The sequence below is a fragment of the Ovis canadensis genome, chromosome 1, assembly GCF_042477335.2.
Source record: "Ovis canadensis isolate MfBH-ARS-UI-01 breed Bighorn chromosome 1, ARS-UI_OviCan_v2, whole genome shotgun sequence".
Taxonomy (NCBI): Eukaryota; Metazoa; Chordata; class Mammalia; order Artiodactyla; family Bovidae; genus Ovis; species Ovis canadensis.
Window position 1 is genome coordinate 204,238,933 of NC_091245.1, and position 16,243 is coordinate 204,255,175.

Below are 16,243 nucleotides of genomic sequence, written 5' to 3' on the forward strand. Positions count from 1 at the left end.
AAAAATAAAAAGTTCAAAGTTATACAACCTGTAAAGGGCAGAGTCAGCATTTGAAAGCAGGGCTCCTAGATTCCATCCTGGGGTCTTGGCCCTCTCTTATTATGTGTGGCCAGAAGTGGCCCACATTAGAGCTGAAATGGGAGGCACCCGAGGTGAAATTTACATCTGTCTCCCAGCTTTCCCCGTCTCCTTCTGTGTAGGAGATGCCTCATGGGCACTGCCTATGCCTCATTTCTGGGTGAGCTGAGAGAAAAAGGTCCAGGGTGTCCTGGGGGCCTCTGGCTTTTCTAGGGATCTATTCTGGTTTCCCCAACTTTCTGAGGTTGTTTAGATTCAAGACCAGGAGGTTCCTGTGACAAATCCAATTGAGACTCATCTAGACCCTGCCCCTGGCCACTGGGACTTAGGTCGGGGGGAGGGTACACTCTTCATCAGACAGCATTTCCCAGCTTGTGATGCAACCACTTACACCCCAGGCCTGCAACCGCTTGCATTTCATAGCCTGGTTTACAGTGGCCTAGTCTGTGATCAGAGCACACAGCACCACACCGCATGCAAAGACATGAGAAGATAGTGTGGCAATCAGCAAAACACAGGCTCTGGGGCCTGACAGTCAGGGAGGGGGCCACTTCCACACTTACTTGCTCCACAACCTTGACAATTTACCTTTCCTCAAGTCTTCCCTTACTTGTAAGCAAGGGAAAGAGATAGTGCATGTGAAATGGTTTGCAAAATGAAAAACCAAAGAACCATAGGAATATATTGTATTTGAAAGTGAAAGTGAAGTTGCTCAGTCATGTCCAACTCTTTGCAACCCCATGGACCGTAGCCCACCAGGCTCCTCCATCCATGGAATTTTCCAGATTGTATTTACTTCTAACTAAAGTATGCCTGAGTTAAAAGAGGAGAAAGAAAAGCTCTCAGATTTCTGAACAAAAGTCCTGTCAGTCAGAGGTTGAATATTAGCATCTTGGTGAAGCTGTTAAAAGTATGGAAACGTGTGAGGCAAAGATCCTGCCTTCTTATTTATCACTCATCTCCAGGTCATATGCAGTGCCTAGTCCATAGTATGGCTCAATAGATGATCTATGGATAGATGGGTAGACATGCCAAAACACACAAGTGCTGTCCTTCAGTTACAAAGAGGACTGTCGCTGGAGAACTGAACTCCTGTGCTTCTCACTCAGTGAACAGCACCCGCCATCTATCATGCAACCTAAACACTTGGGTGTCGTTGACTATTCTTTCTCACTCACTCCTTACAACAAACCAGCCCTGTCAGTTCCACCTCCTAAATTTTAGCTTGCGGATCCCTTTCCTTAGCCTGAGCTCTACTGTCACTACCTTTGTTCAGGTCCTTCCCAGTTCTCTCCTGGGTTTCTACACCACCTACACACCATCCTCCAGGCCTCAGGTCTGTACCCACCCCTTCCAATCGACTCTCCAGACTTGGAACAGAGTGATCTTTAAAAAGCACAAAAATCTGTCAGCTCGCTACCACCAGCCCCTCACCACTACTCTCACTTGAGGATGGTCCACAACACAGTACAGACTTTAAGATAAAGCTCAAACACCTAAGCACTGCACCCCCCCTTATCTGGCCAATCTATCCCTCCTTGAATTCCAGATCCTCTCCAGCAGGACTGTGCTCTCTCTTACCCTGGGCCATTGCTTGGGCTTTTTCCTCTGCCTGGAGTGATCTTCCTCCACTTTCCTTATTCCCTTCCACATTCTTCAGAACTCATCACTCACTTAGGATGAGTGGTGGCCTCACTAAGAATTGGATGTCCCTCTTCCTAGGTATACCCAAGGCTTAGTACTTGGCACATGACTGTTTCCAGTCTGTTTCCTCGGCTGCCTTTCCCAGGTGTCTGGCTCATGGAGTTCTGTGTTTTGTTCTCCCCTGCACCTAAGTACACCCTATCTAGTCCTGGCACACTGAATATTTCTTAAGTCAATAAATACTTTGTCTCACACCAAATGTGTACTTTCTCAGAAGCATATTTGCAAATATGATATCTTTGGACAATCATGTGACCAGTCAAGATAATTAACCAAGGATTAGGGTGTGGTCTGACTGTGGAAAAAAAAAAAAAAAAACTGTTAGATTAGACATGGAGGGAACATATATTTTTAGCCAAAAGTCAAGACACATGCTCTGACTAGTATGATCACATGTTTTTCTGTCCCAGAAAATTTTGGACATATAATGTCTACAAAAGTCTATATAGTCAAAGCTATGGTAGTCATGAACAGATGTGAGAATTGGACCATAAAGAAGTCTGAGCACTGAAGAATTGATGCTTTTGAATTGTGGTGCTGGAGAAGACTCTTGAGAGTCCCTCTGGACTGCAAGGAGATCAAATTAGTCAATCCTAAAGGAAATCAACCCTGAATATTCATTGGAAGGACTAATGCTGAAGCTCCAACACTGGTTACCTGAGGCAAAGAGCCAACTCATTGGAAATGACCCTGATGCTGGGAAAGATTGAGGGCAGGAGGAGAAGGGGGCAACAGAGGATGAGATGGTTGGATGGTATGACCGACTCAATAGACATGAGTTTAAGCAAGCTCCAGGAGTTGGTGAAGGACAGGGAAGCCTGGCGTGTTGCAGTCCATGGGGTTGTGAAGAGTTGGACATAACTTAGTGACTAAACAACAACAACGGTGTCTACGGCTGCCCAACCTGATACCATAACCTTATTATGGTATCCAAACATGCCAAGACATTGAAATAATAACTGATAAGTAAGTAGCTAACATTATCAGTGAGATTATTATGCAGCAAGCATTATAAGAAGTGCTTTGCGGTCATCCCATTTAATCTTTACAACTACCCTTTTAAGCAGATCTTTTTATTACCTCCATTTTACAGATCAGGAAACTGAGGCTTAGGGTTCACAGCCAGCAATGGACATCTAACCAGCAACAAAAGAGCCGTCTGTTTGATCTTCTCCGTCTTTCTGCAATACTGACCTAACCATGACCTCTTAACCTTATTAGATCATCAGAAGCACCACTTCTGGGTAAAAATAGCTTGCGGCTTCCGGAAATTTTTATTAAAACTCTAAATCTCCTGGCAATAACTTTCAAAAGTCATGATTCAGACCAGCAGTGATATTTGAAAATGGAATCATAATGCGGGTCTCCTGGCTACAGAGATGCTCTCGCTGCTTGTGAGGCATCCTCAACTTTGGCATTTATGACAATCTGCGCTTTTCCTGTTACTGGGTCTTTTGCTGTCATTGTCTGTTGAAAGGCGCTGACCCTCATTCTGTCTTCCCTGAGGAATCCTCTCTTTCAGGGCTAATCGGTCTGTCTTCTTCCTTGGTTGTCACTTCACTGGGATCTAGAGCAATGCTTCGGAAAATCCTGACAGCTGACCACCTGAATAGTGATCACCTGGGCACTCATAAAATGCATATTCCTGGGCCCTGTCAGACACAGGCCACATAGAATCTCTACAAATTAGAGCCCAGGAACTAGCATTTTAATCACATTCACAAGTGATTCTTATGAATACTAATGTTTCAGAGCCACAAAAGGAGTCCCCAAATCCTCACAGCTCCAAGTGTGATTGCTGGACCAGTACTAGCAGCATGTTAGAAAACAAGGAATTCTTCTGCCCAAATCCTGAATGACTGAATCAGAATTTGCATTTTAATGAAATCCCTGGGTAACTTGTATTCACATTTCTGTGCATACCGAGAACTGATCAGAGCAGTGTTTCCTCTGCACATCATGGCAGGCATAGAAAACAAAAGCAATTGCTTGGTGTTTATCTCATACAAAAAGAACCCCAGCTGTGGCATCAGGGGCTCAGCCTGCCCCAGACCCCAACCTGGCCACCCAAAGCTGAGGAGATTGGCATCTCAGGCACACCTGGGCCTAGTACACTGGCTGAGAAGGTCTACTTAAAGAACACCCAACCCTTCTAAGTTTCTTCATAAGTGTAACTCCATAAATACTGCTTATTCCCTTCATTGTTTATCATTTCTTTTCCTGCTTACCAAGAGTCAGAAAGGCTACTTCCCAACTAGATCTTAGAAATCTTCATGCAGTGGGAGAACGCAGACTCATCTTTAAGCTGTGGGTGGACTCTTTGAGAAACGTAGAGAGAAAAGTTGTGCCTCTTGTTTGAAAGCATCACCTTCTATGGCCTAAGAAATACTAGGAAGAAAGCCTTTCCTTTGAAGAATGCTCCTTTCTCTTAATCCACAGCTCTTAGGATGGAGGATCAGCAATACGCAAGGCGCATCCTCTCTCCTGAAGACGTGCCAAGAAGATTGTGATTCTGTTTAATCCTTCCTCAGCAAAATCTGCCAGCTTATAAACTGGACAGGTGTCCCTTCTCTTAGCCAGCCCCTGAGAATAGGATGACAGTTGGGACGGGAGGAATGGAATACCTTCAGAAACACTTCCTGGTGAGACCATCTGATCAAAATGACCAAGTGTCAGGACACAACCATCTGACTTTGCAGAGCTCCTGGCTACATGGGAACACCATTGTTTCCGGCTCCCCACCCCCACCCCGCCCATCAGGAAAATGTTGAACGTCTTTAAAGTGCAAAACAGTGAGCTCTTACTTTGAAGCAAATAGGACAAGGCCTACCCCTCAATGAAGGATTGTCATAGCCTCAGCAAATACAATTGGGAAAGAAGTGGGGGGAAACTATTGCTACCAAAACAACTCACTTTTTTTTTTTCTCTTTCCTCCTTGCCTGCAAATCTGTGTCTAAATGTCTCCATCATGCTTCTCCCAGTCAGCGCGCAGACCAAGCAGCGCACATTTAGCTGGTTTGATGTGGGGCTATGCCTCCTCTGTCCCGAGGCTCTACCTCTGTCGAGTCTCAACTGGCTAACTGATCGCCCTCCCTTTGTACCCCAACTTTTGAAGCTCCTCTGCATTCATGGTAGAAAGGACACTCTCAGGTGCCACCTGGTTGACTTTCATGGAACTCCTCCCTTGATCCAGATCCGGAGGCAAGCAGGCCTTTCTCTGGCTCTGACCAGGAAGATCAGAGAGCCATTGGCTGTTCACCCAGAGTAGCCATGATATCTAAGAAACAAATAGGTTTTTCTTTAAGTTGGTGGCAAGAACAGTTGGTTAAAAAAGTCTTCCATCTCTGATCATCCAATTAAGAAGTGATGAAAACATAAGACTGGGGGCAGCTGAGGGCTTGAGTGTCCTGGCCCAGTAGCATAGCTGTTGTACACAGGCATTGCAAACACAGAACACTGAACCATCTTTTTGACTCCTGGCCCAGGATGAAGAACAAGCTGTGGTACTTTGAATTTGGCACCTCGGAGACCTTCGCGGCCACCTGCAAGAAACTCCACGACCACATAGAGTTGGAGGTGAGTTCCCAAAGCTTACTGCATGTCGGTTCTGGTCCTGGACTGTCACAGACCCTCAGAACATGTCCCCTAGGTTCACGGTGGTCCCAAGTGTAATCCTTCTTGCCTCCATCCTGTTCCCAACATGCCCACAGCCTCACTCCCTGTAGGCTCTAATCTCGGGGTCTGCCTTTCTCAGCCCGGCCAGGGAGTCCTGGGGTCTGAGACCTAGAGGCCCAGTGGACTCAGGGCTGCAGTCCTTTCCTGCCCTCAGCCCTCTCTCCACCATCACCTTTCAGTTTCTTCTTTTTCAAGAAATGAAGACAGGTGCTACCCATTCAGGGAAAGAAGCTGCTATGGGGATAGAGGCAATGTCCCAAGCCTGGTAAAAGTCTGGGAACTGAAGACCACAGGGCTGAGGGGTCTGCGGTTGAGGCCAGAGGTGACCAGACATCCTCAGCTCACCTGCCTCAACTTTCAAGGAGCCAGTTCAGGCACTCAGGGCCAGCTTCCCAAGTGTGCGACCTGCACAGTCACTCAGAAGGTTCCTCATTTAATGCTCTTCTGTGACTGTCTTAAAATTCTTGGTAATTTTTTTTTTAGCAAAGGGCCCTTTATGTGCATTTTGAACACTCAAATTACATAGCTGATCCTGTTGGTGCACTTGCATTTTAACTCTCCCAGGACTTGCAGCAGCCTGCCTCAGACACAGCCTGTGGGCTTCACTTACTGGTTGATAAGCTGCCCACTTCTCATTCCCCACCCTGCTTCTGCTGGGCTGCTCTCCTGAGGTCTTCTCACTTCTAAGAAAAGATCCACCTGCAAGCCCAAACTTCTATGCACATCTGCTGTCTCTGCTCTGCGGGACCTCAGGCCCTTGGGGCCCCTTGCCCATAGTTCTGTTACCAACCCCCATACCCCTTCCCATGGAATTCAGGCCAGTGGTCTTGTTTTCACTTGAGAAAAACAAGTGAAAGGCAGTCAGAGTTGGGCCTGGATGGGCTCTTGCTGGGCCACCAGCGTTGTCCCTGAGCTTGCAGCAGTGGTCAAGTGGGGCCCAGGCATCCCTTGGAGGAGGAGCATTTGGCCTGAAGCAGTGTGGGAAAGCCCCACCACTCCCTGCGGAAGAGAGCCTGCACTCACGGGGAGTTTTCACAATCAAAACGCAAAGCCAGAGATTCTGTGCTTCTCTTTAACTCATCTGCCTGCCTCTCCCCAGCGGTTGCTGGGTTACCAACCCCAGGCTGGGAGGAGCCAGCCCAGCTAATCCCCTGAACTTCTAGCCAGCTCAGTCAGAGGGCAGAGAGGCCCAGGAATGTGGGACACGTGTCCCCAGGTGGTACCACCTCCACCTGGGAAAGTCTGAGAAGCCTGCCTTCCTCTATGGACACGTAAATCCATGGCCAGAAACTCTACAGCAAAGGGGGCGGGGGTGGGGGTGTGGGGGTGGGCTGGACTGGGCTGGAAACTGGACATGGCTGGAGCTCTGTGTGCATTTTTCCTGTTGGCATGATCATCTGGGGTGTCTTTAAATATACCCCAAGTGAGGGACAGCCCTGGCCTAACCACTGCCAGCTGCAGACACACAGCGACTGCTTGTTCTCCCTGCAGCTGGCCTTGAAACTGTGCCCAGAATAGAGCAGCTCAGCTCCCCTGCCTCGGTGGGCTCCGCCCTCCCAGCTCCCAACTCCCAGCTTCCAGCCCACAGCATCATGGGCCCCTCTGAGTCCAGTGCACAGCGGCTCGTCCTCAATTGCAGAGGGTGGCCTGCAGAGGGTGGCCTCTGGAGGAGGTGGGGGTGTTCGCACTGTGGGTTGTTGGGGGCTTTCAGCAGCACTTCTTGTTTTCCTTAGCTCCCCATCATGAGTCTTTTTAGTATTTATTCCTCAGGCTAAGGATGGGGGGTGGGGGTGCATCTGACAGGCAGCTTCTGTTCTGACAGCCTGCAAGATTGTGGCAGGCATCCTTTTGTATCCAGGGAGCGGAGGGGAGACAGTCCTGGGTCTTATGATACAGAGGAGACCAGAGAGACAGAGGGGGAGGCGTGTGAATAACAGATGTTAGGAGGCTGTGGGGCAGCCAGGTAGATGTGAGTGCATCAGGGGCCTCGGGAAGGACAATAACAGAAGGTATGTTAAGTGACCTTCTCCAAGTGGCGGCTGCACACAACAGCCCAGGCCTGGGAGGACCAGCACGCTCATCAGTTCAAGGTCAGTGAGCCTGAGAATACACAGGTATTTATACTATGTGCCACCATTTTCAAAGCCCCACCACAGCCTTTATTGCAGAGTCACACAACAACCAGTGAGCTAAGTAGGCCCGGTATTCTTATCCCCACATCACAGAAAGCAAGCTAAGGCACAGAGGGCTAGAAAGATAAGCAGAACGGAGAGAGAAGTAACAAGGGGAGAGGAGAAAATCACACTCTGACTGCCTACTGTAGCATGTCCTCATTTGATTCCATCACCCAGCAAAGCAAGTATGATCACATTTTTTTAAATGAGGAAACTGAGGCTCAGACACACTAAGTAATTTGACCAAGGTTTCATTGCTGGAAACGTGTAAGAGTCTAGGCCTTCCTAGACCTCCTGGAAAGGACTTTAGCTTGGAACCCAATAAACAGATTGACCTAACAAGTGCTAGGAGCTTGCTGAATTTTTCAGCTCGGATACACTGTTTCTTCCTCCTTTTCTGAATGTACGGCTGCTTGGTTCTGTCTCAGCTGCAGCAGAAGGGCAGGGCTGCTGGGAAACGCTTTAGGAGAACAGAGGGCACAGTCCTACTGCTTGCTCATTTGAGGAAGAAGGCATGGACAGGAGGAGTCAGGGAGGAAAACCGCCTTAAAGTTTACCAGAGGTCTTCCCATGCAGCATCTCATTTTGATCCACAGAGTATGCAGGGAAGACATGAATATCCTTACTTTCTGGGTGAGGAAACTGAGGCTCAGAAGTTCAGCAACTTGTGAAAGGGCACAAAGGTTAGCAGTTCAGGAGAACAGATTAGAAAGTCTATTTCATTCTGTGTCTATGTGTCACCTCGGTAACATTTGGATGGTGAAATTTAAAGCTAAAATGAGTTTTATGCGGAAGTTCTGCACTGAAAGTCTCTCGCAAGGAATACAGCCTGTTTTTCAGAGACTTGTAGCGTATTGGAAACTAGGAGAATTTGGTCCCTTCTCTGAAATAGTTTACAGCCCAGTTGAGAGAACAAACATGAGCTGGTTAATATAATACTCACTTAACTAGTGCTAAGAAAACTTGATCCTGGGACCTTGAGGACCCATGTGAGCAATCACCCTGGACACTGTTTTGGGGTCAGAGACTAAGGCCAGAGAGAAGATGATTGCAGATCTACTGGTCACCTGCAGACACTTGGTCAAGGCCAGTGTGGTGGGGCGGGGTTGCTCAGTGAAAGGGGCTTGGCTTGGACAGGCATCAGCCCTCTTCATGGAACTGTTGTCTGGGCTTCAGTGTTCTCGTCTATAAAATGGGGGAAAGGGGTTAGTCTACTTCCCAAGGCTATTGATTAACATTTTCAGATTTTTTTTTTTAAAGTAACTGGCAATGGTGCCAAGTGCCTCACTGAATCCACAGAGCAGCCCCAAGTGGCAGATGTCACATCCCCTTTCCGGAGATGGGGATAGAAGCTGAGAAAAAGTTCACCTGAGGTGCATGACTCTGAGTGGTCAGGTCAGGCTTCAAATTCAGATTTGCCCAAAACCCAGGAGTTTCAGGGCAGTACTGGCACATCATTCTAGAGCAGAGATTCTCACCGGTATGAGGTATATCTGATCTTCTCTTTAGTCATACACTTTATTTTAATATTTTGGGTAACACTAAAAGCAAGAATTGATGCTTTTGAACTGTGGTGTTGGAGAAGACTCTTGAGAGTCCCTTGGACTGCAAGGAGATCCAGCCAGTCCATTCTGAAGGAGATCAGCCCTGGGTATTCTTTGGAAGGACTGATGCTGAAGCTGAAACTCCAGTACTTTGGCCATCTCATGCGAAGAGTTGACTCATTGGAAAAGACTCTGATGCTGGGAGGGATTGGGGGCAGGAGGAAAAGGGGACGACCGAGGATGAGATGGCTGGATGGCATCACCAACTCAATGGACATGAGTTTCAGTAAACTCCGGGAGTTGGTGATGGACAGGGATACTGGCATGCTGCGATTCATGGGGTCTCAAAGAGTCGGACATGACTGAACGACTGAACTGAACTGAAAAGCAAGTATGAGACTTTTACATTTATCAAGAAGAAAAGCTAAAAAAAAAAAAAAAAAAAAAAAGCATGCTCTAAATGCTTCCTCTGCAAGCACATAAAGCAAGCTATGAGAGTGAGTACCCTTCCTGGGAAATGGGTGCTTTTAATTTGGTTGTTGTTCAGGCTTAAGTCATATTCAACTCTTTGTGATCCATGGACTATAGCCTGCCAGACTCCTCTGTCTGTGGAGTTTTTCCAGGCAAGAATACTGGAGTGGGTTGCCACTTCCTTTTCAAGGATCTTCCTAGACCAGGGATCAAACCTGCATCTCCTGCATTGGCAGGCAGATTCTTTACCACTGAGCCAATTGGGGTTGCCTCTAATTAAGAAGGCAGCCTGTCACCCACATAGTTGTCATCAGCCCTGGTGGAACAAAAGCAGTCTCTCAGGGTCTCCAAGTCTCTGACTTCCCTTCCCTTCCAAAGCCGTCCTTGATGTTTTTTCTGATCTGATTGTACCTGAATAAGGAGTGGGGAGGAGAGGGAAGAACATAGTGAGTCATCTCCCCCACCCCAGGCCCAAAAGAGGCTTGCACAGGTTTTGCCTTAGTTATGGTTAGGTGGAGCAAACCAGGCAGGCATCGACTTGAGCACTTATTTTACATGCTGTGGAAATTGTACTGGTTAAAAATATGAACTTCCAAAATTCCTTGATATCATATCTACTTTTAAACAATGTTCACAAGGGAAGGCTAGCCAGCTTCCCTAATATGAACCTCTGCCTGGGGAAAAGTGAGTCTAAATGTGGAGGCTGCTTCAAAAAAAAAAATCTGTTACCCGGTGTATTTTGGGAAACTCTGCACATCAATTTTCCCCTTTTAATTGAGGATGTTTTTTTAATACAACAAAGTTTTGAGAACAGTGTATCAGATATTCCCATTTCTCCCTCACTTAGAATTGATATTTATCACTATTTTGTTTTATTCCCTTCAAGTATCTTTTTAACCAAAGAAATAAAAATTTATGGATGGAACTGCGTTCCCCACAACCATTTTGTGCTCTGCAACTTGCCTTTTTCACTCACCATTAGTTCTCAAGATCTCTCTGTGGTGATGTTGCTGGAGCTAGCTCATTACTTTTACCTACTCTGTGCCGTGGGGCTCCAGGAATACCCCCACCCTGTGATGGGAGCAGGAGCAGAAATGGGGACCCTCAGACCCTCTCGGGGGACATGAGTGGTGAACCACTTTGGAGAGCAGTCTGACAACAAACACTGAACTGAAAATTATCTTTTAGGACGAATGACCCAGTAGGTTCTTCACATCCTAGACCTAGAGAGTTTCCCGCACAGAAGTTCACAGGGTGATGAGCACAGAGATACAGTGCAATCCTTTATTATTACAACAAAATGGAACCAACCCCAGAGACCATATTATTCCAACACTTCAAAGAGAGAGAGTGAAGGCCATTGAATTATATTCTTTAAAATGGCTAATTTTGTGTCAGGTGAATTTCATCCTAATTTTTTTCAACATGAAGCCATATCATGAGATGGGCCCTGTCCATGAGAATCCTAAACTCTAAAACTAACCTTTAGCACAGCTATGTGTATGTAAAGAAGCAGAATAAATAATGAATCAGATTACTTTAAGATTGAGCAGATAGCTTTACCTACTCCAATCCAGCCAGGTGCCATTTGCTCAGAAGAGAGAAGTCAAGGACTTTACAGGTTGAGTCGGTTGGCCAACTTCACCCGGCCAGTAAGTGGCAAAAGAGAGCCCATGGCTGCCTTGATATCCACTGGCAATGTTGCACACTCCTAAATTAGAGGATAAACCTTCAAGCACCTTTTCTGGCATCATCTATATATACCATCTGTGCTTGGGCAAGTGGAACCTTCCAGAGCTTGGAGTAATGAAGTGGGAACTAGCCAAAAGCTCAGCTCATCAACCCAGCCACAGTGATTCCAAGGGAGATGAAATGAAAACATATTCATGGGGAAGGGAAAGAAAGATTCATGGAGAAGAGTAGAAATGTTGAGATCTCAGAAAACAAAAGAGGGCAACCTGATCATGCACCAAACCTTGAAGTCAGAGGCTGGAATGGACACAGACATCCTCTCCCATTTGTGGAGTCCATTCTCTTCTTCCATCAAGTCCAGGGGTTCCATCTTTCCAGGAGCATCCTCACTGTGAGACCACCCAAGGCCCGCACTTGCCACTTCAAATTTCTTCTTCCCTATCCTGCAGTTCTCACTGCTCCAGGTACCCAAGCCTCAGTTTCTGCCTGCTCCCTCTTAAGACAGGTGCTAAATTCTTTTGATTAGAAAAGTAATCCAAATCTATGCAACCCTGTGGACTTTAACCTGCCAGGCTCCTCTGTCCATGGAATTCTCTAGGCAAGGATACTGGAATGGGTTGCCATTTCCTTCTCCAGGGGGACTTCCTGACCCAGGGATGGAACCTGGGTCTCCTGCATTGCAGGCGGATTCTTTACTGTCTGAGTTGCCAGGGAAGCCCCAAATCCATGATAGAACATGTTAAACCATAGAGAGGTGGAAAGGAAAAGTAACCCACAATCTCAGCAATCAGGGATCAGTGCTGTTCTAATGTTGGCCTTGTTTCAGTCCTGTAATAATGTCAGCCCTTGTATCTTTAAGAGCAGGCCTCTGGAGGACCTCTTTGACTCTTTGCCTTAATCTTTATCCATTTTTAAACACAGCTCCATCCTTTCTATCTCTCTTCGTCTTTCAGCCATGCACTGACTACAAGTTTCCTTCACAGATCCTCAAAATCTTTCAGCCTACTGAGAAGAAATTGGCAGCTTTCTCTCTAAAAATCCCATTGCTTGCCTACAGTTTGACACATAACTTTTTCTCTTAAATGACCCTCTTTTTTATTCCCTACACATGCATACCCTCTATTTCACTTCAAGCCTCCATTCATCCATGTGCTTTTATTTTCTTATTCTTTCCCATTTCTTTTGTTCTTTGTGAATTGCTTTGATTTTCTTTGTCTTCAGATTCCTGCCTTCATACACTTTGTGTCTCCCAAGTACTTTGGAATAACTTTTAGGGGTGAATTCTCATGCTTACAATTTCACAAAGCAGATGGTGGGGGAGGGATATATGCAGCATAGTGGATAGACGAGGCCTGGGGGTGTCTCAGGGGACCAAGCTTGGGGTCCCATGCGTGACTCAGCATGTTGGGCTAGAAGGACCTCCACTCAGGTTCCTGAGAGACCTCAAGGCTAACCTCTGCCCCAGCAAGCTTAACTTTTCTACCCGCCAAGGTCCCCTAGTGAAAGAATAACTTTCCCCAAGCTATGTCTACAAACAAATGCATCTTTTAAATAATAACAACCTGTGAGGCCCTGTCTGTGGGAAATGTGTTATTTCTCTTAGACTTTTTAGAACATTGAAAAGAACTCATGATCTTCATCTCCACACTCAGCACATTCAGGGAGCTTGGATGAAAAGCATTCAATCTTTTCCAGCTTCTACCACTGGGTTATGAAACAGAATATTACACATACATATGTCTCCTTGGCTTTAGTGGACTAGTCTGGTTATCTGTCTTAGTGAGGTCATAAACATGCTGATCCTAGTATTCTACAGAAGAGGAATTAAGAAAAGAGAAGAAATGACTCAGGAAGGATATATAATCTAACAAAGGACCAGTTAAATACTGTGTACACATATACATTACATGCAAGTTCATTGGAATCCACAAATTAATAGCAGCAGCCACTTTACTAAGCACTCACCTTGCAACAAGCTCTATATCCTGGCACTTTCCTACACTGGCTTGTTTAATCCTCATAACAACTCTGCATGGTGTGCATTATGTACACAAGGAAACTAAGTCTCCTTAAGATAAGTACTCCAAGATCAGATGAGTTCCAAGCCCATGTGCCCCAAGCACAGCACTCCCTGTCGAATCTACCTCTGCTTTCCCCCTCAGGTATATATCAGCTGAGTTGGTGGTATGGCTCCCCTTCAGGACTTGGCCTATCTATTAGGCAAAGACTCATCTTATTCACCCTGTATCCCCAATACCTGAAATGAAATCATTGCTCTCTAGTTTTTGATTGCACAATTTCAACCACAGTGTGAAAAAAAATCCCATAATGAATGTGAACACTAACAGATTACTACTTGACAAGACTCAAGTGATACCTTTGTGTTGGACGTCCCCAAAGTAAAAGGGACCCACTTCGCTCCGTCTTTAAGACAGAATGGGCTTGCAGCCTGGCACTCAGGCCTTCTTCTAACCATTGGGTGAGTGGGAAGACCTCCCACGCCCATCTTTGAGCTGTTGCTGGGACCTTTGAAAGTAACTGAGGGTCTGGGACAACTGTGAACCCAGGACAGGAAATGCCAGAGTTCTCCCACCTCTTTCCCACCAAGGAGAGTGAAGACAGTGAGTGGGCAGAGCCCACATGGCAGCAAGGGTACAGGGCTGCTCGGGGGTCAGAGGAAGTGACTCCAAAAGGCAGAAGAAGGCGTCTCCACCCTGAGCCCACTCTGGTGGCCCAGAAGTCTACCTGCCCTGAGCCTTGCCAGCCCCTATAGCTATAAGCCCTGTTCTGTCTGCAGGCGAGTCTGACCCTTCAGAAAGCCCCATCCACCCCAGGTTGGTCTGAGCGCCCCAGACAGACCTCAGACCTATTAAACTGCATCCAGAGCAAGAATGCCTCAACACACTAGGTTGTTTTTTTCTTTCCTTTTTTTTTTTTTTTAAACTTGGGGAGGGTGGAGCAGTGGGTAGGAAATAGCTTTGCCCTCTATCCAAATCTGAGGCAACCCACCACTGTGAGCTCTGAGAAACAGCAGTTTTGTTTTGGAAACTGGCACCCAGGGCAGGCTTGCTCCTGGAAATGAATTTGGTTCTCCCCTCAGCTGCAGTGTTCTACTTCCAGCCTCCCTGCCAACACCCCCTTCCAGCTGCCCCTCTCAAAGGCACCATTGTGCCTGCCTGGCACAGCAACAGAGGAGGGCTGAAGAGGAAGCAAACATTTTCTGCCCATGGGATGTTCTTAAGCAGGTTGTGTGTACATGGCTTCAATGCTGCATTCCTGGAGCCCACACAGACCCGCCAAAACACCATCGTCCCCGTCACAGATGGCAGGCACTTTCCAGTCTAACTGGCCTGCCACCGCTCCCCGTCAGAGAAGGCAGGGCAGGCAGCTAGATGGACACGGGCAGCAAGAGGGGGACCACGATGCCACTTTATCAGCACAGCATTGTAGCCTGCCAAAGCAAGGCTGAGCAGAGACTGAATCTCTGAACTGGAAAGGGATTTGGTCCCGTGTACTGCTCAACAAAAAGATCCATTCTGGCACATTCTGATAAGTACACATCTAGCCTTTTCCTGAATACTCCAAGGAAAGGAAGCTTACTACTGTGCCAGAAACCTGTCCATTGCTGGAAATCGCTTTCAGAAAGTTTTCTTCCCGATGTTGAACAAGGATGAATGTCCCTTTCATTGCCATATCCTTCCCTCATCAGCCCTCAGCACAGTTCTTGGAACAAAATAGGTGCACAATAAGTGTTTGTGGGATGCATGACTGAATTCCCCATCCTCTGGGCCTGTTCCACTCTCTGGGGGCATACAGAACATACCTTCCTGCTCCTCCACATGGCTGCCCTTCATAGGGTGCAATCTATCTTCCATGTCTCCTGTTGCTCTTCACTGAGCTAAATATCCCCAGTTCCTTTTATGGCTCGATGTATAGGTCCCTGACTATCCTGACCTGCCTTCTCTTGATAGAATCCATTTTTTCCAGTCTCCTTAAAATGAAGAATCAAATCCCTTATATTTTATATATCCTTCCCAAAAGTAATCTCATAGGTAACAAAGCATGAAATTAACAGGCCTCAGGTACATGCTCCGTAAGCTAGACTGTCTTTTTGATCTCGTCATTTGCATCTTCGCAGGAAACCTGTAGGTTCATGAAGCCCACCACAAACCTGATTAAAATGGGAAACGTCACTGAGTGTTTCCTCATCTGTAAAAAAAAAAAAAAAAAAAAAAAGATACAAACACCAACCTTGCAGGGCTCTAAGGATTAGACATAAAATATATGAAGTGCCTGGTTCATAAGAATTACTCAATAAATGATTATCTATCAATATTATCACATAACATGTATATATTAGTATCTAACTGCCCACAACAGATCTTAGGTTCTAAAATGAATGAAATAAATAAATTAAAACAGTTCCTCTGGATTGCAGGGGAAGCCACTCCAGCTACATGCCAGGCTAAATTTTTTTAATGTAGATATTACTGGACTGTCTCTCTAGTAATGTTGTCACCTCTCATCAACACCACTCAATTTCTTTCCTTTTCTTCCCTCAGGACCCACATCAGATTATGGGCACTAAAAACATTCTCTCTAGTTCTTCTCTAGGGGAAAAAGACAGCATGGTTGCCCTGACTGCTCTTCTTTCACTCTCAATAAATTTCTCTGTTCTGGCCATAGGCCCTACAGATATGCAGATGTCTACTGCCTTCTCAGTGGTGTGCTGAGGCCAGCTTGCCTGCTGGCACATCTCTCCTTAGCTCTGCCTTTAGGGATGGCATGTTGGTAGCTTCAAATTGGCCATTGTGGGAGAATTTACACCATGAAACACCACAATCACAGCTTTTTTTTATCCTGGAGATCCTGTTAAACATTTAGCAGCACACCACTGCCTCTAGC

General features: G+C 46.4%; 1 protein-coding gene across 9 annotated transcripts in view; it reads left to right on the plus strand.

Annotated features, from left to right (window-relative positions):
* DGKG (diacylglycerol kinase gamma) overlaps positions 1 to 16,243 on the plus strand; it is a 223,958-nt gene that overhangs the window by 162,359 nt on the left and 45,356 nt on the right. For all 9 annotated transcript variants that reach the window (XM_069558608.1, XM_069558619.1, XM_069558614.1 and 6 more), the window contains one exon: positions 5,268 to 5,358. In XM_069558608.1, the coding sequence (XP_069414709.1) occupies positions 5,268 to 5,358 (91 nt within the window). The remainder of the gene's footprint in view (positions 1 to 5,267; positions 5,359 to 16,243) is intronic.